Source organism: Schistocerca americana, chromosome X, assembly GCF_021461395.2.
Source record: "Schistocerca americana isolate TAMUIC-IGC-003095 chromosome X, iqSchAmer2.1, whole genome shotgun sequence".
Classification (NCBI taxonomy): domain Eukaryota; kingdom Metazoa; phylum Arthropoda; class Insecta; order Orthoptera; family Acrididae; genus Schistocerca; species Schistocerca americana.
The window spans coordinates 269,965,994-269,989,223 of NC_060130.1; the positions used below are offsets into that span (position 1 = coordinate 269,965,994).

The 23,230-nt window shown below is 40.2% G+C and overlaps 1 protein-coding gene across 7 annotated transcripts in view; it reads right to left on the reverse strand.

Annotated features, from left to right (window-relative positions):
- The window catches only part of LOC124556761 (nuclear factor 1 X-type), a 587,449-nt gene that overhangs the window by 238,183 nt on the left and 326,036 nt on the right, over nt 1-23,230 (reverse strand). For 5 of the 7 annotated variants that reach the window (XM_047130765.1, XM_047130766.1, XM_047130764.1 and 2 more), the window contains exon 5: nt 13,607-13,666. The exons of the other annotated variants lie outside the window; for them this stretch is intronic. In XM_047130765.1, coding sequence (XP_046986721.1) covers nt 13,607-13,666 — 60 coding nt within the window. The remainder of the gene's footprint in view (nt 1-13,606; nt 13,667-23,230) is intronic. 7 annotated transcript variants of the gene reach the window in all.

Sequence of the window (23,230 nt, forward strand, 5' to 3'; positions counted from 1 at the left end):
TGTTACAACAGCGTTGGGCAAAAAATGGTTGGATACTTATCACTGCACTGTCCAAAACTAAATTCTAGGCACACTACGATATGTATGGTGCAACTTTATCGGCGATTTCATAATACACTGTCCAAAACTAAATTCTAGGCACACTACGACATTTATGGTACCACTTTATCGGCGATTTCATAATACATTTCTCGGTTTTGAAACTGGACGCTCAAACACAGATGACTGTGCGACAGAGATAGGTTGCCGTGTAATCCTGTGTCACACGGTATCATTCAGAACCGTAATAGAGTGGCCTGGGGTTAGCACGCCACTCTTCCGGTCGTTGTCGGTTTTCCAGACCTTGGAGCCGCTACGTCTCTTTTAAGTAGCTCCTCAATTGCCATCGTGACGCTGAGAAGACCCCGTTCTACTCCTCCGACAAAGGAAAAAACCGTGGCAATACCGTGAATTGAATTCAGGCCCTCCAAACGGTAGCCAGCCGCACTTACCACTCAGCTAGGGAGTTGGATTATTAGTTGCGAGGGGATGTGAAATATTAAAACTTTTGAAAGTTACCATTTCCCACAAAATTATCACAGGTTTGTGTGGAACTTACGTACCATACGTATAAGAGGTGTTTCTTCTTGCGGAAGCAAGGAATCAAAGCAGTGAAGTCCTTTTTTATCATTTTTAAATTTCGAAGTGGCTTCAGTAAGGAGCGAACTTCCATTGGTGCGAATCTGATGTTTCACATACTTCAGACCTCTTATCTTATGGGCAGAGTGTACCTCACTGATGAAGTATTTGACCATTAAACTTCCAGAATGTGGTAAATCAGGAGTGATGCTGACAGCTTTGGATATGTTGAGATTTTTTTAACTACAATGTCGTCAGCTGCAGCTGGATAAGGAAGAATATTTGGCTATCCATGTGACTAACTTTAAATGGTTTAGCAGCCTTAGACTGTGTTAGGTATTAAATTGGTCAATCAGTACAATTGCCTTCACGAATCCATTTTTCCTTTCTATCAAGGCAAAGTTAGAGTCTCAAGGAAGAAAGTTATGCTTACTGACAAGAAATTGTTTCTCTATTATTTCGAACAACCTATTTGTCATGAGATAGAAACAAATAAATTCCATCTAATTCCTCACACCACAGTTATAACTCCAAATGGTAAGGGCAACCAACAAAGAAGTGAAGGATACTCATTTATCAAACCTTCGTTTGACGTGTCACGAAACTTAGCCATACCGACTCCTGGAGGATGTCAACGTAATAATATTAAACATGGCTTGATATAGCCCTTTTTGCATATAGGACCTTTTATACCATAATGTCTTATTTTACGTACATATGTCAATTTGCATCTTTGTAGCGAAATATTAAAATTCATAAAATGCGTTATTTCCCACATAAAAATGCCATAGGTTTATGCGAAGCTGTTTACTCAGTATTGTCTTTCTTTATACGTCAAAATTTATTTGTGAATATGCTATCAATCATGATGGTTCTGTTCCTATTATTACTAGGAATTTTTACAAAACATATGCGACAGAAAATATTCAAATTAATTTGACGAAAACTGAAAATACCACTTAAGGAATAAATGAAGATTTGGTTTCATGTCCCGTCACGTTGATGTCATTACAGACGAAGCACACACTGTGACTGGGTACGGAAATTAGTCATTCCCTTTTAAAGGAACCATTCCGGCTTTCCCCTGAAGCAGTTTACGGAAATCAAGGGAGATTTAAATTTGGAAGGCTAGACGAGTATTAGAGCTGTTGTCCTCCAGAATGAGAGTCCAGTCTCCTACGACCGCGCCACTTCGATCGGTAAATACCATTTTAGTGTAATATTTCCCTCTACCGCTACCTAAATCGCACTGGGACTAAATTTACAGCCATTACAAAACCGTACCGAATATCTTGGAATTGTGGATGTTGTGAAAAGCTACTGACATCATATTCGTTCGAAGAAAAAAAAAACGGCATTGAAAACCACACCATACTACAAGTGTAATAGAATATCTGTCCCGTATCAGGCTTACAGTTTCGCCCGCATGCTGTGCATCTCACTATCCCGGAGGCAGAAACTGAAGTGTCTTCTAACTTAAATCATTCATATGTTCAAAATTAATTAAAATTTCCTCACAGAATGATATCAAACGCAGTTGCAGTTGCAATATCAGGTACATCCGAAGCGAAGATAATCTGGGAAATTGTCTTACTTTAATAACTTACTTCGAATGTTTCCGGATGAGAATAGTTCGCAAATGAAAAGAGCAGTGTCTGTTGTAAGAGTGTAGAAGGCAATGCGGCATATCGGATCTTTAGGAACAGAATTTTTACCTGCAGTGGGAAGTAATACATTGTTTTATAGCATAAATTAGTTAATATCTATCAAAGCAATCGATAACAAGGTTGTAGTCTGTTCAGGAGAGAAAAAATTCTGCGTCATAAAACGAGCGTTTACTTCTCCTCTTACAGGCATACCTATTGTACGTTTTATTATTACAAATTTTAACAGAATTAGTTTGACACAGACTTTACTCAATGTTATATTTTACTGCGACTGTTTCTTATTTTAGAAGATTTTAATAATTGTACTATATTTGTATTATTTGGATGAATAAAATGAATTCCGGTTAGCACTTCCCACTATCATAGCACTATTTGTTTCATCAATACGTTTTACCGATTTCTTCGTGGCAGAAATTCTACCTTACACGAAATTGTCTTATTTATAAATCGTTTGTGGACATAAGCCATGCATAAGCTCCAATTATTCTATGGTATAACATGGTACCCTATGAAAAGTTTTTTCATTTCTTAATTGTAATATTGGAACCAGACTATGGTTTACGTACAATGAAGGAAACAGCGCAATGGAACGAGGGTGCAGTCATGTGAATCAGAACTTGACCTTAATGGTGACGTCGTGAATCATACAAGACAAGGTGCCGAATGAAGAAGATAATTGTTGAACGTTCCACTGATCTCGTGTGTCATTAAAGACGGAGCACACTGTCGGACTGAATAATTTTTGGGAAGGAAATTGGCCTTGGGCGTTTTTAAGGATCTAGCTGGGCATCACTCTCACGTGATTTAGAGGAACCACCGAAAACCTCATTTAAGATTGTCGCAACTGTTTGTCACCCCGCTCATCTCAATTGCTTGTTCAGTGTCAAGTGACATTTGCTGTATGACTTTGAATTTGCATTCTCAACTATTCCGACAATATCATCTCAGCTATGTTACCCGAGTCTCTATTTGTCTTTGTTGAGAAATTATGAGAAAGCACCCTTGTATACTTCGTTTCGCTGTATCTTTTCATTGGTTCTAAGTATTTTAGGTTTGCTAGGGATAACCTGACAGTTCTTTTCGATATCAGAATTGATGCTGTATTATCCATGGAGACGCACCTCATGGCTCCCTTCAAATCAGTGGATTTTGGGTCAGATTTTGTTATCGCAATAGGAAATTCACGAATTTGAAAATATTTTGTGGAGTTTTGTTGTATTAGTGACACCAGGTGGTTGTACTTGTACTACATAATCGTCACCGACGAATTCCATGGCCGCTTGAAGACCGAAAAACAAGAGCATGCGGGTTAAGTTTTGGACCAATGAAGTCGTCTGATTAAGCACAACACGGTCGCTTTTGTCACTTCAAGGCGTGTCAAATGGAAAAGGAGGAAAAAATAGGCCAGCCTGAGCAGTGTAGTAAATGGTGTTGAGTGTGGTCGTGTCCTAGAACCGGTCCCACTGGCCGCCAGCACACGTCCTTGCATTCCCCTGGTCCAGATGTAATCTGGCAGCAGCGCCTGCTATCACGGACCCCTCTACTGGAAAGATAGATGACACGCGCAGCCATAGAATATGAAATTGTGCAGCATAGTCTGTGAAATGACGGATGCAGTTTGTCTTATCGACGTGGCTACTGTCTATGTCACGAGTATGCCTGACGTCTCTTGCGACAAATAAAGGAAGGGAATACTTCCCCAGCAACACTGGCGAAATTAAGACATCTAGTGTCTTTGCGGGTGGTGCAGCGTGGTTTCTGCAGGTACTATGGTCAGTTTTTGAAGTTGTGATCAGTTACAAAGTACTGATAAGTTTTAAGCTATGTAAGCATGATAGTCAGTCTCAAATAGATAATTTAAGTTCTTCACATATACATTTGAAAGGCAGCTTTGAAGTACACACATATTCGTGCAAGTATGAAAAGTGGAGTACTATATCAACGTATTTTCATCTTTGCCCACTTTTCTTTCTGGGTGTGTCGCCACTTACAAAAAGAGCTTGTTACAGATGGAGAATAAGTTAATAAATGAGAATGGTTAGGGAAAGACACACTCGCGACATATCGCAAATCACCAGACAGGTATTTGCTTTGACAAATTGCGGGAAACTATTGAAGTCACTTCCAATAAGTATAAAGCAGGAGTGTACCTTGGACTTGTAGTTGCTGATATCAGGCTAAACCTGAGATAGATTTGCTACAAATTCCGCAAAAATTTTCATACGAATACGCTGACGGGTGTCCATTCCACAGCAATGCCCAATTTTAGTTAGTGCCCCGATCCTAGTTACAGTCATGCCGGCGGGATATCGGACCAAAAGAATTAGTGGCTCAGGGTGATCACTTGGGGGACTCAAACCGCGGCCGTCTGGGTAAAAGTCATAGCGTTTTTTATCAGAAGCTCATCACTCAATGTTTGTCAACGTGATGTCAAACGTCAATAACACGAATCACGCTAGTCTCCTGGTGACGATTTGAAGCCTTCAGGCAACACATGCTGCTTATCCCAACTCTATTGTCGTTCTTGCCGAGCGGACGTTAATCCATAACCCTTTTTTATTGCAATATGCATATCAGATGATGGTAAACACATACGAGGAGAGAAACTTCAGAAAGTTTTTGAAAAAGTAATAAACAGCTTCTCAAATTGTGTTTTGTCGAATATGCTCACCTCACTTGCTGTTATGCTTTCGTGTCTGAATAATTTAGTTAGGTCAGGTCAGGGGCTACGTGCCAACTAGATGTTCTGAAACCATTAGATCGATTCTTGATGAGAGTGAAAATTTGAAAAATAGTAGAGAGGAACTTATCCTAATGAGTACTGAGATTATACGTCATTGTTGGAACTGACCCTTTAATGAAACGAACATGCAAAATGAAATGGCAAATGATGGTACAAGAACTGCAGGAAAAGCAAAAAACCTACAAAAAGATCACGTGTTTATAAATAAGTATTTAAGCAGATTAAAATAATTTTGGAAAGAATCTGAGTAATTTTAAGAGTGTTGTAGTACGTGGCTAAAACGAGAACAAGAGAGAGGAGAACGGGAAGCACGCCTAATGGCTGCGCACCATTAAGCCTTACCACAATTCTGCCAAAGTGTACCAAAATTGACTATAAGAGGCAGATGACTTTCTGAAAAGTATCTCGAAAACACTAACCACATCATTCTGGTTTATTATGACGAAGAATGAACATTAAGTAGACGTTAGAGAGGAACGAGGCGTCTCTTATGCGTATACATCATTCGCGGTGTATCTAATACAATAACTGAAAGAAATTATCTAATAGGTCCATCTTTTACTCCAAAGTATTAATGAAGTATCAGAACTATATTTCGATTTTTCTGTCAACATCCGGAATATTACCATGAATCAACACAACATTACGTTCTTGCCGTAAGATGCGCAGAGAGTCTGACATGAAGTGAACTGAATAAAAACGAAACTTCAAAATTTTATTCTGTTCTATCCGAAAGCTAGTCTGTCTGGAGTAGCGTGATTCAGATACCCACTCGGATATTCTGATTTTTTGTTTGTCAGTGTTTTTAGGAAAAACGCTGAGGCCAAAGGCCTGAGTAGTTTCTTAAAAACAAACTATGGCTGATTCTTTTCTCCATACTTGTCGAAGTCGAGGCCGTTTTACCTCTCTAATCGCCTTTATGTCGACGAAACGTTAAGCGATTAACTTTTAGATTTTACGAATTACACTACTGATTCGTTACGTTTTCGGAAGACGCCTCCTTTGGAAGAAAGAGACTACTATGTTTAACATAATGTCTGATAATTATTTCTTACACATTATCTGAGTACCAAGCTGGACTTGTCTCAGATAATGTTCGATCACGCGTTTGGCCAAGTTCCTTAAATTGTGTTACTTCTTTCAATAGAGACAGATTAAGATGACTGAGGCACGAAATTCTGTTCTTCAATGAAAGAAGGTGTCTGTTTGGATTCTAAGTGATTTCCTAACCCCTTTATATGACGGGTGACATAATTTTAGGAGCTCTGTAGCCACCAGCTTCTTTTCTATACAGGGTGAAAATGATTTAAAACCCATAAACTCTGGGAGGTTGTACGTAATACAGAAACAAATGTTTATCTCTCATGTCATTTTCCTGTGACGATTTTTAAACCGGTAGAGCGAGTTTTCTGTGGATTAAAATTAATTACACTAACAAACTCTGGGAGGTTGCACGGAACACTGAAAACACATTTTCTAATGCATTTTCCTGTGAATCAAGTCCTCTGCTGATTCGACAAGGATTTTGTAAACAATGTTGCACACCTCTCGTCACACAAAGTCCAGACGATCAAATCAGGGAATCGATTAGTCCATGGCACAGGACCAATCCTCTTTTCTGGAAACTGTCGGTCCAAGAATCGGTGCTCAGGACGACTGAAATGTGCCGGCGCCCGCTATGCTGGAACCACAAGCGCTGTCTTGTAGCGAATGGCACGTCACCCTGCAATTCTGCCAATGCTCTGGTGAGGAAATTGTAATAATGCCTGTCATTTAATGGCCTCGGTAGGAGATATGGCCCACATAAAAAGTCCTCAACAACTTCTACTCACACATTCACACAGAACTGGGAATGATGAGCGCGAGTAAATGTGGCATATGGATTAATATCAACCAAAACATACGAACTGTGGATGTTACAGCCCCTTCACACCCGAACGTTGCTCCATCTGTAAACAGAACAGAGGACGGAACCGCTGAATGCATTTGACACTGTTCCAGGTACCGCTGCCAAAACTGTGCTCTGAGTGGATAATCATCTGGTTCCAGGCTGTGCACACGCCGTAAGTGAAGTGAATTAAGAATTGTGGAGTGGAAAACAATAATGGCCTAAGTGCTAAAAGACTGACTGAGCGGTATTCAGTTTTTTTTGTTTTGACACAAATATTTAAATGAGAAAACCTTAACACTATTTTTTTATTATCTACAGTAAGAGCCACGCAACTCTTGCAATTTTTTTAAGCTCCCTTCATTTTTCAAAGAAAATAAACAGTTTATTCTGAAAAACACAGGACGTTCTACATGCCATAGAGGTATCGGCAAACACGAGTCAAGTGCGAATGAAAGAAATCTCAAGCATTTATCGGTTTTATTAATAATAAACGTTTTAGCGATACATTTTACAGATATACGATCCCGTGATTAAATTATTTTTAATCCTTCTTTTAATTTTATAGGGCACAAAGCAATTTTACTAGATTAACTGTTCGAAAATTGTTCTATTAGCTAGTTTCAATTACGACAGCATCTGTTACAGATTTTTTTCTTTTCAGCAGACAAGTTGCTTTTACACTGCTGCGACGGTAAACCAAAGTTCTTTATTATGTCAGTGGTAATCCCTTTCTTGAAAACCTTGTAGGTGCTCCAGTCTTCAAGCTTGTTAAACGATGTTCTCGTCTTGACGACACCACGTGGAATTTTATCACTTGGTTCCAACTACATTTGTAAATATTTATTTTCGTTGTTCATAAAATAATAAAGTCTTCAGACTGGAGCGTAGTAACCACAAATTTACTGTTAGGTATCGCATTGTCCGTAAGTTTTACAAGCTCATTAGGTATTGACACTCTGACCTCCTTCCAGTCTCACAAATGGGCCGGCACATATCGCTCATACTGTCTTTCGGGCCTTATCTGCGCTGTTGGAAATGATCGTAGTGCTTATCCTGACTTTCACATTATTTGAAGAGGCACTTAGCTCGGTTTTTCGGGTGTAACTAAAAAAAAGAAATTGTTTTTGGCACTGAAGCCGATATTGATTTCCACCCTGCGATTGCTCATGAGGAACATTTCTTACATTCGTCGGATTTCTCCCCATGTTATGCACAATTGCAGGAGCGCTGAGAGCGATTGCGCCCCGTACTGGATTAAAAAATACTCACAGGTAATTATAACGTTAGAGAAAAGTATGTGTGTTGGTGTCCCGTTCAACGTCCCAGCGTTTGTCGATTTAAATAATTTTCAGCCCGTATAGTGTCAACTAACACAAAAATCACACTTTTAATATCGTCTATAGCTTATTATGACGATTGGAATGCGTTAGGTCTGAGTATCTTGAAAATTTTCTCCAGAGAATGAAAGTTGTAACAAATTATTACAGGAGAAATTCCGTCGCAACAATTGTTGACTGTAATGCTGAGCACTTTATCTTTGAATGGCGTGAGTAACGCGTTTAGAAACTTTGTCAGTATTTAGTATGCGGGGGAAACGAGCGGCGACAACAGTGCCATTATTTGTGGGCTGCAGTGACGAGGCCTCTGGGCAGGCCCCGGCTTTGACAGGAAATTGGGATTTATGCGAGTGAGAGGCGTCTTCCAGCGCCAGCTGTCAAAACTCGTTGCTGCAATTGCATGACAAACGCTCACGGCCCATAATAAATTAGCACCACCATTCTGGCTGCTCCGCATCCCTGTTATCACAAGTTCCCCACGTTACGCTTTTTCAATATCGCAAGCACGGTCTGAATTTAATGTATAACTTCGCACCGATGAAGAAAAGTGGAAAGTATTATTTTTAACACCTGAAATTTTACGAATATCTTCGACGTCTTCTAGTGATGAGTATGCTAAGTGAATGGCAGAGACGAGTTAGTGTCTTCTGGTTACGCTTTCCTTGCGATAATAATAGAAGCTGAAGAAATGAATTAAAATTTGTGCTACGGCCGGGACTAAAACCTGGGTCTTCTGCTTTCTAGGCAGATGTTCCTCCATAACACAGACTTCAGTTCACGCCTTCAGACTATTTTCTTCCCTTCTTAGTGCCTGAATTGAAGTTTGTGTTAGGGAGAGAACATCTGCCTAGTAAGCAGGAGTCTCGGATTCAAGTCCTGGCCGTAACACAAATTTTAATTCGTTTCTTCAGCTTCTGTCATTATCGTAGATAAAGTTGAAAGTCGTATGTCTCAAGGAAAATTTAATTCTATCAGACCTATAGTTTTCATTACAGTTCACAATGACAAGAAGACACTTCTAGATGTATAGCAGATACGAAATGTCCCTAAGAATACAAATTATTAATCTTAAAACCTCTATAATCCAAGAATTAAAAAGGCAGCTGACGAAAGGTCTCATTCTATTCCACTGCACCTTCAGAGTAACTCTCCTCCCAAATACCTTTATTTAATTACGAGGCATTGAAAAATAGCATAAATGGTCAAATTACACTACTGGCCATTAAAATTGCTACACCACGAAGATGACGTGCTACAGACGCGAAATTTAACCGACAGGAAGAAGAAGCTGTGATATGCAAATGATTAGTTTTTCAGAGCATTCACACAAGGTTGGCACCGGTGGCGACACCTGCAACGTGCTGACATGAGGAAAGTTTCCATCCGATTTCTCATACACAAACAGCAGTTGACCGGCGTTGCCTGGTGAAACGTTGTTGTGATGCCTCGTGTAAGGAGGAGAAATGCGTACCATCACGTTTCCGACTTTGACAAAGGCCGGATTGTAGCCTATCACGATTGCGGTTTATCGTATCGCGACATTGCCGCTCGCGTTGGTCGAGATCCAATGACTGTTAGCAGAATATAGAATCGGTGGGTTCAGGAGGGTAATACGGAACGCCGTGCTGGATCCCAACTGCCTCGTATCATTAGCAGTCGAGATGACAGGCATCTTATTCGCATGGCTATAACGGATCGTGCAACCACGTCTCGATCCCTGAGTCAACAGATGGGGACGTTTGCAAGACAACAACCATCAGCACGAACAGTTCGACGACGTTTGCAGCAGCATGGACTATCAACTCGGAGACCATGGCTGCGGTTACCCTTGACGCTGCATCACAGGCAGGAGCGCCTGCGATGGTGTACTCAACGACGATCCTGGGTGCTCGAATGGCAAAACGTCATTTTTTCGCATGAATCCAGGTTCTGTTTACAGCATCATGATGGTCGCATCCGCGTTTGGTGACATCGCGGTGAACGCACATTGGAAGCGTCTATTCGTCATCGCCATACTGGCGTATCACCCAGCGTGGTGGTATGGGGTGCCATTGGTTTCACGTCTTGGTCACCTCTTGTTCGCACTGACGCCACTTTGAACAGTGGACGTTACATTTCAGACGTGTTACGAACCGTGGCTCTACCCTTCATTCATTCCCTGCGAAACCCTACATTTCAGCAGGATAATGCACGACAGCATGTTGCAGGTCCTGTACGGGCCTTTCTGGATACAGAAAATGTTCGACTGCTGCCCTGGCCAGCACATTCTCCAGATCTCTCACCAATTGAAAACGTCTGGTCAATGGTGGCCGAGCAACTGGCTCGTCACAATACGCCAGTCACTACTCTTGATGAACTGTGGTATCGTGTTGAAGCTGCATGGGCAGCTGTACCTGTACACACCATCCAAGCTCTGTTTGACTCATTGCCCAGGCATATCAGGCCGTTATTACGGCCAGAGGTGGTTCTTCTGGGTACTGATTTCTCAGGATCTATGCACCCAAACTGCGTGAAAATGTAATCACATGTCAGTTCTATTATAATATATTTGTCCAATGAATACCTGTTTATCATCTGCATTTCTTCTTGGTGTAGCGATTTTAATGGCCAATAAACTACTTTTAACACCGACTAAGTTGCAAAACAATGAGTATTGTGTGAGAAACAAGTATGGAATAGACATCCCATTAGAAGCGATTGGCAAATAGCCGCGAAATTATAGAAACAGTGCAAAGGTTACTTAAGCAATATTCGTAATATGAAACTTTTTCATGCTTTGCTAAGCTTACTTCTTTACCAGCCAGTTCTCTTAACAGAGCAAATGTGTCGCATGTTATACACTAATGGTTGTGAAAACTCCAACACTTGATAACAGTGGTCCGAATGAATCGAGAATCGGAGGCTGCGTAAGCTAGTGTACCAGCAATGAAGACAACACTGTAGAGAGATGATCCACGTGTAGTCTCCTCTCTTCTCTTATCGAGAGCTGAGTGTTATATCAACTTCAGCGCGTGAGGAGCTAAAAAAGCAAACTGGAAAAATATGTCAAGTGACAGCATGCCTCATAGACATCAGAGGGAGTGACATAATGTTTAAGGTGATTAAAACGGGATAAAATATTCGGTCCTCAAAAAGCTGATTGGTTATTCCGTGAAGGTTAAGCTGGCAGAGAGCGTGCTGCTACTACAGTGGTGCGTGTGTAGAATCGGTGGACAGGCGAGGATCGTACTCTGTGATGAGCAGGCACCAGAGCACATAATGTGTCCACAGCCACGTGATGTCAGCTGTCTTGTCTACACGTCTGTGACGGCTTGTGCAGCATCGTTCACAACGTTACTACGAACCTGGAGTGTATAGATCTGTCTGCATTGTCGGGTCGTACTGGTGATACCTATGCTGTGGTTGTACTTCCCATTACTCAGAAACCAAAAACGAGTCAGACTGCGATGAACTCGGGTGGTGAGTTGTAAGCTGTAGTATTTAATCTGTCCTATACCGTTCATGATAGACACTGTTAAAGTAATCGCAGTCTGGCAGCTTAAGTTGTTGAGCGATGTGGAGTCCCGACGCCAAGCGTCTTGGACGAGGCCGCCAATTGGATACACCCTGAGCTTTCCATTGGCAATTTGAACTCAAATGGTCACACTTTTGGGCCAGAAATAGCGCCTATCCTTCCAGCAACTTCATATACTGATGTTTTGTGGACTCCCATTAAACCACATGGAGGGGGATACCACAGGAACATATCCAAGCCCTCCTAAATTCCAAGTCATTATGTTCGTGCACACTAATTCGTGGAATTAAGTTCGAAAGTCATACACTCCCGCCGGAGATTCGAGTCCTCCCTCGGGCATGGGTGTGTGTGTTGTTCCGTAAGCTAGTTTAAGTTAGTTTAAGTAGTGTGTAAGTCTAGGGACCGCTGACCTCAGCAGTTAGGTCCCTTAGGAATTCACATGCATTTGAACATTTGTACAGTCATACACATCCATCTTCGTGTCGCATTTTTCACAAACGTAAGTGCATACTGCGCTCTTTACTGAGAAATTTCAGGCTTATCGTCTTCTATATTTCTGAATACTGTGAATTTGTAACTTGTCTAAAAATTACGTGAGGAGGGCACACGTGTGTAGTTGTTTACATACATTTCTAATAATTTTGCGTCATAGAAACAGGGTCTTTACAACTTAGCGGTGAGGTGACTTTAATTCCGCAGAAGGAAAGGGTAAATTTAACATGGAGGGGACGGACTGCGTTTCTCTCCCGGTTGTAACAACAGCTCACTACTGTTAGTCTCGTTTTCCTGTTTTTTCCAGTTCCTTACCGATGTGACTCGTCACGTGTCTGAACAGATAACTGGACTGTAGTATCACAGTTCGTCTTTTCGAGTGTTACTTCTGAGCACAAATGTGACAGTAACAATTGCAGTTATCTGTAGATACACAAGCGCATGCAGATCTTCGCGTAGCAAATTAAATACGAGTGATAATATTACAGCTTTTGCTGCAGAGACTTTTCTTTCAGCCGCCTTACTGAATGAAAGGTACTGCATGGCGAGGAATTATAGGAGGTTTGTAGCAATGAAAGCTGTTGCTATGCATGTCACTACGTCGAACATTGTTTTCATGAAAAAGCACATAATTTATTACACTGATGAGAAGCAATTGAGACTAAAATATATATTGTTTTGAGCACTTATTTAAGTGTTTAACGTTTACTGTATTTTTAGTCGATCCGTATTTTATTTGTAACTGTTGTCTGTATACTTGCCGCTCTTGGAATAAAGTAGAAATTTTGCTTTTTGCTGAATTAACTCTTTGGCACACTGCGATGCAGGGAATGAACTGACTTTCTGGTTTGTCGGTTGGAGCAAATAAAGCACCTCGATTTTTGCTGGTAGATAATTATTCATTAAGACCGACTATTCGTAACTGCAACACAATTTCTCGGCAAGTTCAAATACTGATCAACTGTGTTAATGAAGTTTGCAAAGACGCATTCTTCAGTCCCTTGGTGAACCATGAATAGCTACAGCGAATATAACAGAGCTCTTAAAATAGCAGTAAACACTATTTACTTATAGAATATGAATGTGCATACGATGGTCCTTGCTTTCGAATGGAAACTATAGAGAAAAATTCTAGTACTTATAGTTGCCATGAGGGAGTTTTAAAATAAAATAATGGTCAATTTAGTAATGTGACCCAAATCGTTACTGTTATAAATGACTGCTACATACATTTCACTGTAACTACATGGAAATTACTTGTAAGTATGTTATTAGCAGATTTTTGAAAGCGGCTCTTTTGATTTAATATGCGATAAAAATAGAAACCTACAGTTAGAAACTTACCTTTCATTCCTCTGTCGTCATCTTTGTCATTATTGTTATCGCATAAGCCACTCAAGATTTCTGAAAGACAAGACATACATGTAAGGAAATGAGGAACTCTTTCTTTATGGGAATGTACCTATGAGGAAAGGACTTATTTACAATCAAGTTTACTTGGTGATTCGGGGTATTCTGAACGTGATCAATATACATTACTAATAGCTGTCGAATTTTATAGCCAGAGCCAAAAAAGTGTGTTTTTTATTTTTCATTTTCCTTATGTTAGCAACAAGGCTTTAATATCTCACTTCCTGTTTTTGTTTTACGATTTCAAGTGCATGAACATATGAAACGTTTTAGTCCATCTGATAAATTCTTTTTGCCTTGTAAGATTAACTGTGATTAAAAGAACATCATGACTGAAGGAATATCTTTTCTTGTATGATTTCGTTCTGTTGTAATCGTACTTATTTATGTACTTACATGCAACATTTCATAGGGTACTACAATAGTGCATGCAGGTATAATCTGTAGCGTCACTCTGTAATTAATAACGAAATAAGCTTTTGGCACAGTTAACATCACCAGGTATAAATTTTGCGAAAGGTATGGCTGAGGGTGTCGTATTTTAAAATGATATATTTTTATATTCAGCACTAGCGTTACTGCGGTACGAGTCATTCTCACAGAGCCAGGCGCATGTGGCGAGCTAGAATCAAAACTAGCGCAGCGATCTTATCAACAACTTGGCTCAAAGCGCTCATGGCAAAGAGAGGTCGTAATTCTTGAAAATCATGGAACGACATAAATCTGACACCCGAATAATAATTTTAAAATTATAGTAACTACTGGAATCTAGTGCCAGTCTTAGAATATCTCAGTTTGAATCAGATTATTAAATTCTCTAACCAAGTAATAGCCGAGTGCGTCTCCGTTACGCAGAAACAGCTTGCTCTGTTTCTAAGCCAAATTACAGACAGTAAGTGTAAAAATACATATTTCAGGCATTGTTACTAATCACATCCGTTTGAAACTATTTACAGTGAACAATCATTTTTTCATCCTCATCTGGCTTTTTTCTTTCAACGCTCTGTTTATGACAGAAGACTTCTGAAATATTCCTACTTTTATTACACATCTTCCTTCATTGATTGTATTATGTTTTTATTTTTTGTGTTTCAGCACTGGACTGTTCTGAAATCTAAATTGCCTTTCCACATGGCGAAGACGAGCATTAGACCAAATACTAAAGGGACAGAATAAGTGAAGGCATTGGACCAAATACTAAAGGGACAGAATAAGTGAAGAATTTACTGGACATAAGGACATTAGGTTGGTAGGACATGTTTTGAGGCATCAAGGGATCACAAATTTAGCATTAGAGGGCAGCGTGGAGGGTAAAAATCGTAGAGGGAGACCAAGAGATCAATACACTAAGCAGATTCAGAAGGATGTAGGTTGCAGTAGGTACTGGGAGATGAAGAAGCTTGCACAGAATAGAGTAGCATGGAGAGCTGCATCAAACCAGTCTCAGGACTGAAGACCACAACAACAACAAGGATTTTTTAAAACCACTGAAATAGTTTTTTTAAGAGTGGCGGAAGCTAAATGAATTTATAAAGAAAATCTGAAACGGGCATTCGGCTGATTTACAAAGACGCAAGCTTTGTTTTTAGAGAAGAATGTGACAACTTGTATCAACCTGCCTTTTGAGTAATCCAAAGTTCAGTGGTATTTTACTGAAAATATAGTCATAGTACTGATTTCAAAGAAATAGTAATTGTTTCTACAGATTAATTATGTTATTTTTGAGATGTTTTTCTTGTTATTAATGTAGCTCTTAATGCAAAGTATTAATTATAAAGTTGCTTCTGTACTTTGAGAACTTATCATTAAACTGAAGCCTCTGTTCAGATACTTCCGTCTCTAACGACTTCATCGTCCTTGTACAGATATTACAGTAAGGGATTCATGAAGAATTAATCTAGCATCTGTTTAACCTGAACACTGAGAAATGATGTTTGTTTTACATAAAATATTTTTCAAAGTACATGGTCATTTCGTCATTAAAGAAGCATCTGGCATTCGCTAAACTAAATCGTGGCAATCGTAGCGGAGCTTGAACCACCTTCCTTCTACATGTTATTCCTGTGCCTTATCAGTTGCATCACCTCTCTTGACTGGGGATTAGTGGAGTTATGTTGCTTGCCTTGAATTACTCCCGTGCTTTTCTAGACCTCTCTAGACGTTAGCAGTCTCTGAGGCACTGCGAGTATCCACTGCAGGTGGATAAGAAAGGACCTCAGACAGCTAAAGAACCAAAAAATTGAAGTCACCGGCAGAGCTCGAATCTTTGAACAGTTAATTAATGGAGAGTCATCGTAGTAGAAACGCTAACGAGAAGTTCTGTTTAATATGTTCATTTGGCTAGTGGGCTGTCGAAATTTGTCCAAGATTGCAATCTGTCGTTATCGTCCGAATCACTGAGCTGTCCAAAACGGTTAAATGTCATGTAATTATGGAGACTCAATTTTGTTATAGGTTAGTAGTAAAAAAACCAGCTAAAAACCCTAAGCCAGTTATTTTAGATGCATCTAAAAGTCAGAATTTAAATGGTTCAAATGGCTCTGAGCACTATGGGACTTAACATCTTAGGTCATCAGTCCCCTAGAACTTAGAACTACTTAAACCTAACTAACCTAAGGACATCACACACATCCATGCCCGAGGCAGGATTTGAACCTGCGACCGTAGCAGTCCCGCGGTTCCGGACTGCAGCGCCAGAACCGCACGGCCACCGCGGCCGGCTCAGAATTTAAAAAAAAATCTGGAAGAGCCATAATGACACATGACAAACTGCTGAGGGAAAGGACAAGAAGTTCCAAACATCATCCGAATGCTCAAATAAACTGGATTCCTTGCACATCTAAAGCAACGTAAATAGTCTTGAAGCATAACATTTGCTATAGTATACGCTTTCCTCGATTTATACTCTAGGATATGGGCGACATTCTGTAGGACGAATGGTCCATTCGGATGTATCAGGAAAATTTCGTCATTCTGTAGCCTGCTCTAATTTGAATTTCTCTACGTGTTCTTATCCTCTACACATTATTAAGGGCAGTGTTTTCACCATACGATTTTGAAACTAATTAAGAATTATGTACCATTACTTCACAATTTTTGAAGTCACATGAGAAATAACATTCTAAACTGCTTGAGGTAGGTTTCTGAAAAAATATGGGTAGGAGGTATGGAAGGAATTGGTTTACTTGAAGTAATTCAGGGATACCACGGGAAAAGTAAATCGTACGGTCGCACAAAGATTTAAATCTCAGTCTTCCGGAATGTAATTGTTTATCACTGCCCCACCAAGATCTGTTTTACGTCTAGTTTTCTAAGATGAAATCAACTGTCATTGCCAGTTTTTCGTATTGTAATAGTTACAATACGAAAGGAGATCAGTACATAACATTGGTCAGGATGCTTCAGACGATGCACTACTCAATTTCCGTAAATGGACCAAGTCGTAATAGGAAGGAGAAAGGAATGGAAGGACTTTTGAATCAAGTAATTTTAAGGAAGGTGAGACTTCATCGTATTAACAATGGCGTCACTTTATACAGAACGCTGTCTGTGCTCGAAAAGGACTGTAGGAGTGGTAGTGACGGGAGGGATGAACCGTCCATGGTATTTTAAGAAACCATTCCAGCATTCGCGTGAATAGATTTGAGACACAAACGAAGAAATTACAGAAGCCTACGGTGTGTAGTAGGCATAGATCTGGCTGTATCAGTCTGTCAAGTATCACAAAGTAAGGCTATTCCTGCAAACACTTGTCACAATGGTAGGCACAATGGTAGGTCGACAAAAATACATTATCAATCTTTTCTCTATTAGGCTAAAGTGCTTGTGCTAACAGTGATTAGTCACCTCGGCCTGGGCCACATTTAAGTCGTAACGTGCCATTCCGATTTAGAAATTTCATGGTTTCCCTTAATAGCTTTAGGCTATTGCCAGAGCACCTCATTTAACCCTGGCAATGCCAGTTTCTTTGCAGTCAGACTGAAGCAGTACCGTATCTCCGCAATAGAACTGAATTTCCTGTACAAAATAAAAGTGTCTGAGCAGTATCCTTAACTTGCAATTAAATGAGCGCCTTCAATTCTGCCTCCATGAGCTATGATCCCCCTTTGAGTTGTGTTGTTCTCTAACATCGATGTTTGCAGAATTAATCACTGGAGGGAAAGCCAATGGTTTTTCCAATAATAGGAAATTACACGTTCACCTATACGTGTTTTCTGAATTTACATTCCATAATGACAGTGTTTCATGTCTGAAAATTTAAAAACAAGTTTAAAAACGACAGTTATGTTTTTCAAGCACTTAATAATTGCTATTTTTCAAATCTATGTTTGATTTTTCAGACATCATATAAACTAAGAGCCCGCTGGTGATGGCAGAAAGGTGTCGAAACCTGTGTAGGTAAAGGTGTAAGGAAGAAAAACGTTGCTGCAGAAACAATTTAAACATACTCCTTCCTTCATCAAACGTGTAATCAGTGCGAAGTCTACATATATGAGCCACAGTATAGGTACTCTCAAGACAGTACAAACTACATTTTGAAGATGTGAGGGCAAAGTAGTTTGTTCTTTTCGGGTGGCAACATATAGTCACATTATTTAACAACAAAAGTGTTAGTCATTCCTTTCCATGTGGAACGTACGTCAATTTCTCTGACTGATTTATCGTGCTCCTGTGCCATAGAAAGAGTTGTCTTATCTGCACCACCTAATTACACTTGTACGGTTCCCGAAGCATTAAACGTCAAACAACGGCGCAGATTATTTTCGTGAAATAATACCCGCGAACAGCGATCAGCTTTAGTGTGACTGTATATTGCACTCCGATCCCCCTTTGATAATTCGTTGTCCGCCCAACATTGTTAGTAATTTACAATCAAATTAATAAAGTAACATTAATAAAAGTTTTAAGAACGAATAATAAACGCACACAATATTTATGCATCAGTTAACAGACGTAATGTATGCGCATTTCGTTTAGAACGAGTCTCCCAACCAGATATCCTTCAGAATGACACGCGCCTGGTCTCAGCTACAACTGGCCTTTATATTCTCGCGTTCCTCTCGCCAACCTCTGCAGCCCGTGCACGGCACGAGAAAAGCAGAGTTATGGATCCACTATGTAGCTCCCTATCTCGCCGTCTGTAATTATTTTCAAAAAGATTTGGAAAACACACCGCGATTACATTTACTAAAGCGATGTCTATCTTCACGGTTGCCATAATATGGCAACTGGCGCTTATAACAGATAATGAAGCTGTACAGGTGCTCGAGGACGAACAGTAGACATTTTATTATGTGTTTGTACGGAAAATTTTCCTCGAGTAAGTTCACTAAACCTGTTTCGTCTTGTCGGTAAGTACAGAGCAACAGCTGTACAAATGATACCCATAAAATTTTTTAAGAAATGGTTAGATACACAAATTGATTTTTCGATGCATTTATTGATTCAAAAAGAGTCCGGAAAACTTCAACTGCAAAATTTCAGATTGTTTACCACAAACCGCAATGAACTTTTTAAATTAATTCGCAATGCTACGTGTGGCTGTGTGTCCTTTTCTGAAGGTAGCAATATTTAACGTTCGAGCGAGCAATTAGTCACTTTTGTTTATGTTTGCTCTGTAGATTTTAACCCTTCATAAATAAGTCTGCCCGAATACGAACTGGAGAGAATGGTGACTAATGAATACGATGCCTGCGACAGAACAAGCTTTGAGGATTTGATAAGTTTGATTCGTCTGTCTCTTTATGATGTCTGTGGTCTACGTTAGGCTGAAAGGACATATCCAATCATGTAGCCAAAGGAACCAGTTCCATTAATTGTAGAATCCTTTTGTAGGAACTCTGAGTTTAATGAGGCAACATAACCTGTTGAGAAACTGTCAAGCAAAAGGTACCACACATTTTTAGCCAGTCAATAATTTAAAGGCAATAGTCATGCCCCAATTTCATTGGTGTTTGTGGAGTTTCTCTTCTATTCTCATTATAGTGCTTCACGTGTGAATCTGTGCCTCGCAGGTGGCTGTAGTGGATGCTTGCACGTTCTAGTGTGTCGTTTGTTTTGGTACTTGTGACTATAAAAGTAAATAAATAGTTGAGTTTGAAATCAGGGTGCCAATACGTAGCCTGCTCCACTCAAACAGCATCTAGGAGGAAGTTGAAGTTAACTTTTCCATCCGGCTATCGCATTGCCATCAACAACCTCATATGCCTTCACTTCATGAAAAACAGCGGCGAGTTTTGAAAATTAGAATAGAAATCTAGCGCTCAGTTTTGTAATCAGGACAGGCACAGCACTACGTTTTTCTCCCTGCCGGTCAAATTAGCATATCTTCTACAGTCGGCCGTCTGCAGATCGGGCACCATTAAACTAACGTGTGTTAGCGAGCTCGTCTACCGAGACAAGGACCATACATTCACAGAGAAGAAATGTAGAAAATTCTAACTTTAAACGGGTGTAATACAAAATTGTCGAAACTACCAGGGACGGAATGCTAATTGTTATCTCTCTGCACTGATCGAAGATACACGTGTGGCAGATGAACGTTTTTCGTACTGCCATTTTGAACTGAGTCTGCTGTCGACATTTGAAACATATGTAAACAGGTGCAAACTGAGACTTGTACTGCAGACCTTTTTTGATAAAGCGTTGGTCAGGTAATCCATTTTACTTTCATCTCATAACTCAGTTCCGCAACAATAAGTTGTACATTAGTATTCATGCATCCACCTCGCCAAACAGAGCAATAAGTTCGTTGTTAATTCATGCAGAATAACCAATAATCTGTACATGGCTTCTCTGCCTCGTGATGACTGGGTGTTATGTGATGTCCTTAGGTTAGTTAGGTTTAAGTAGTTTTAAGTTCTAGGGGACTGATGACCATAGATGTTAAGTCCCGTAGTGCTCAGAGCCATTTGAACCATTTTTTTTGTACATGGCTGAATGAGATTTGTGGCTTCTTTCATTTCAGTCTTTCGAAAGAAACAATCTAATTCCAGCATTACTTTCTTTATTTAAAGGCCTTATTTGTAATTGTGTTGTTATTACGAAATCATGTTCTTTAAATTTTTTTATTCAACTATGAGCGGTACAAAAGTCATTCAATACAAGCACCCATTTATCATTTTGATCCAAGGAAGGTGGTGTTGATTTCTAAGATCTAGGATTTTAATCACATTCGTCTGTTTACTATCTTCGGTAATGTTGCCCCTACTGAAACGTTCATAATGACGAAATTTCCTAGTAGGTTTCTCCGTAAAAATAAAATGACTGACTTATTCTGCAGTTCTGCTGCTTACGCGAACGTTCTATGTACCACCGTTCCCTCCTTCTGTGACACATTGTTTTTATTTATTACATGCAATATCCTAAATTGTACAGGGCTATTACAAATGATTGAAGCGATTTCATAAATTCACTGTAGCTCCATTCATTGACATATGGTCACGACACACTACAGATACGTAGAAAAACTCATAAAGTTTTGTTCGGCTGAAGCCACACTTCAGGTTTCTGCCTCCAGAGCGCTTGAGAGCGCAGTGAGACAAAATGGCGACAGGAGCCGAGAAAGAGTATGTCGTGCTTGAAATGCACTCACATCAGTCAGTCATAACAGTGCAACGACACTTCAGGACGAAGTTCAACAACTGCTAACTCTGCTTCTGGATGCCTCTGTAAGGGGAAATCAACGGGTCGGCCTGCAGTGAGCGAAGAAACGGTTGAACGCGTGCGGGCAAGTTCCACGCGTAGCCCGCGGAAGTCGACGAATAAAGCAAGCAGGGAGCTAAACGTACCACAGCCGACGGTTTGGAAAATCTTACGGAAAAGGCTAAAGCAGAAGCCTTACCGTTTACAATTGCTACAAGCCCTGACATCCGATGACAAAGTCAAACGCTTTGAATTTTCGGCGCGGTTGCAACAGCTCATGGAGGAGGATGCTTTCAGTGCGAAACTTGTTTTCAGTGATGAAGCAACATTTTTTCTTAATGGTGAAGTGAACAGACACAATGTGCGAATCTGGGCGGTAGGGAATCCTCACGCATTCGTGCAGCAAATTCGCAATTCGCCAAAAGTTAACGTGTTTTGTGCAATCTCACGGTTTAAAGTTTACGGCCCCTTTTTCTTCTGCAAAAAAAACGTTACAGGACACGTGTATCTGGACATGCTGGAAAATTGGCTCATGCCACAACTGGAGACCGACAGCGGCGACTTCATCTTTCAACAGGATGGTGCTCCACCGCACTTCCATCATGATGTTCGGCATTTCTTAAACAGGAGATTGGAAAACCGATGGATCGCTCGTGGTGGAGATCATGATCAGCAATTCATGTCATGGCCTCCACGCTCTCCCGACTTAATCCCATGCGATTTTTTTCTGTGGGGTTATGTGAAAGATTCAGTGTTTAAATTTCCTCTACCAAGAAACGTGCCAGAACCGCGAGCTCGCATCAACGATGCTTTCGAACTCATTGATGGGGACATGCTGCGCCGAGTGTGGGAGGAACTTGATTATCGGCTTGATGTCTGCCGAATCACTAAAGAAACACATATCGAACATTTGTGAATGCCTAAAAAAACTTTTTGAGTTTTTGTATGTGTGTGCAAAGCATTGTGAAAATACCTCAAATAATAAAGTTATTGTAGAGCTGTGAAATCGCTTCAATCATTTGTAATATCCCTGTATTAGTGTTTTGGAAAGTATACGGAATATTATAAGTTAGCCCTAGAGATGGTCATCAGAAGTATCATCTGTATCCCAAACGCCGAGATTTGTATGTAATTAAAGCTGACACTGCTTGTTGATGCAGCGAACAAAATATTACCCACACTCCATCTGCTATGTGTTGCTGTTGAAGCAAGGTCAGTCAAGCAGAGTTTGTCTAATTTCTCAATTCCAATCCAAAGAATGCGAGCCAGTTTCCAGCTGCCTTCTTGTAGGAAATTATTAGCGGAGGAAGCTATGAATCCAACCCCAAATGAAACAAAGCATGGAACCAGAATTTACATATAAAATAAATAACAAATGTTAATTTCAGAGTCGCGCGAGGTAGCCACGCCTTGTCATGGTTCGCGCGGCTCCCCCCGTCGGAGGTTCGAATCTTCACTCGGGCATGGGGGTGTGTGTTGTCCTTAGCCTAAGTTAAGTTAGATTAAGTAGTGCGTAAGCTTAGGGACCGATGAACTCAGCACCACAAATTTCCAAATTTAAATTCAGCTATTCAGTATCGCTTGGAAGAGGATCATTATTGTTTCAAGTGTTGAAGTCACCAGAGTTTTCAGAAAGAGTGCTTAAGTCATCAGAATTCTTTGTTGGCTTTAGTGGGTCTCCCTTCCTCTAGCCCCACATAAAAGCAACATTTCTCAATTCACCAAGTTCAACTTCATGTAGATTCCGGTAGGTCATCAGTATATGCAATTAACTTCATTATAATTTTGACTGTATCCTCCGTCGTAAGCAAGTGCCGATGGTGTACTATTTGAAATGTACTCGCAGTTAACTATAAGTTAAAGCCTACAAAGGAACACTGCTGAACGAACTCGAACAATTACCCGCGCAGTTGT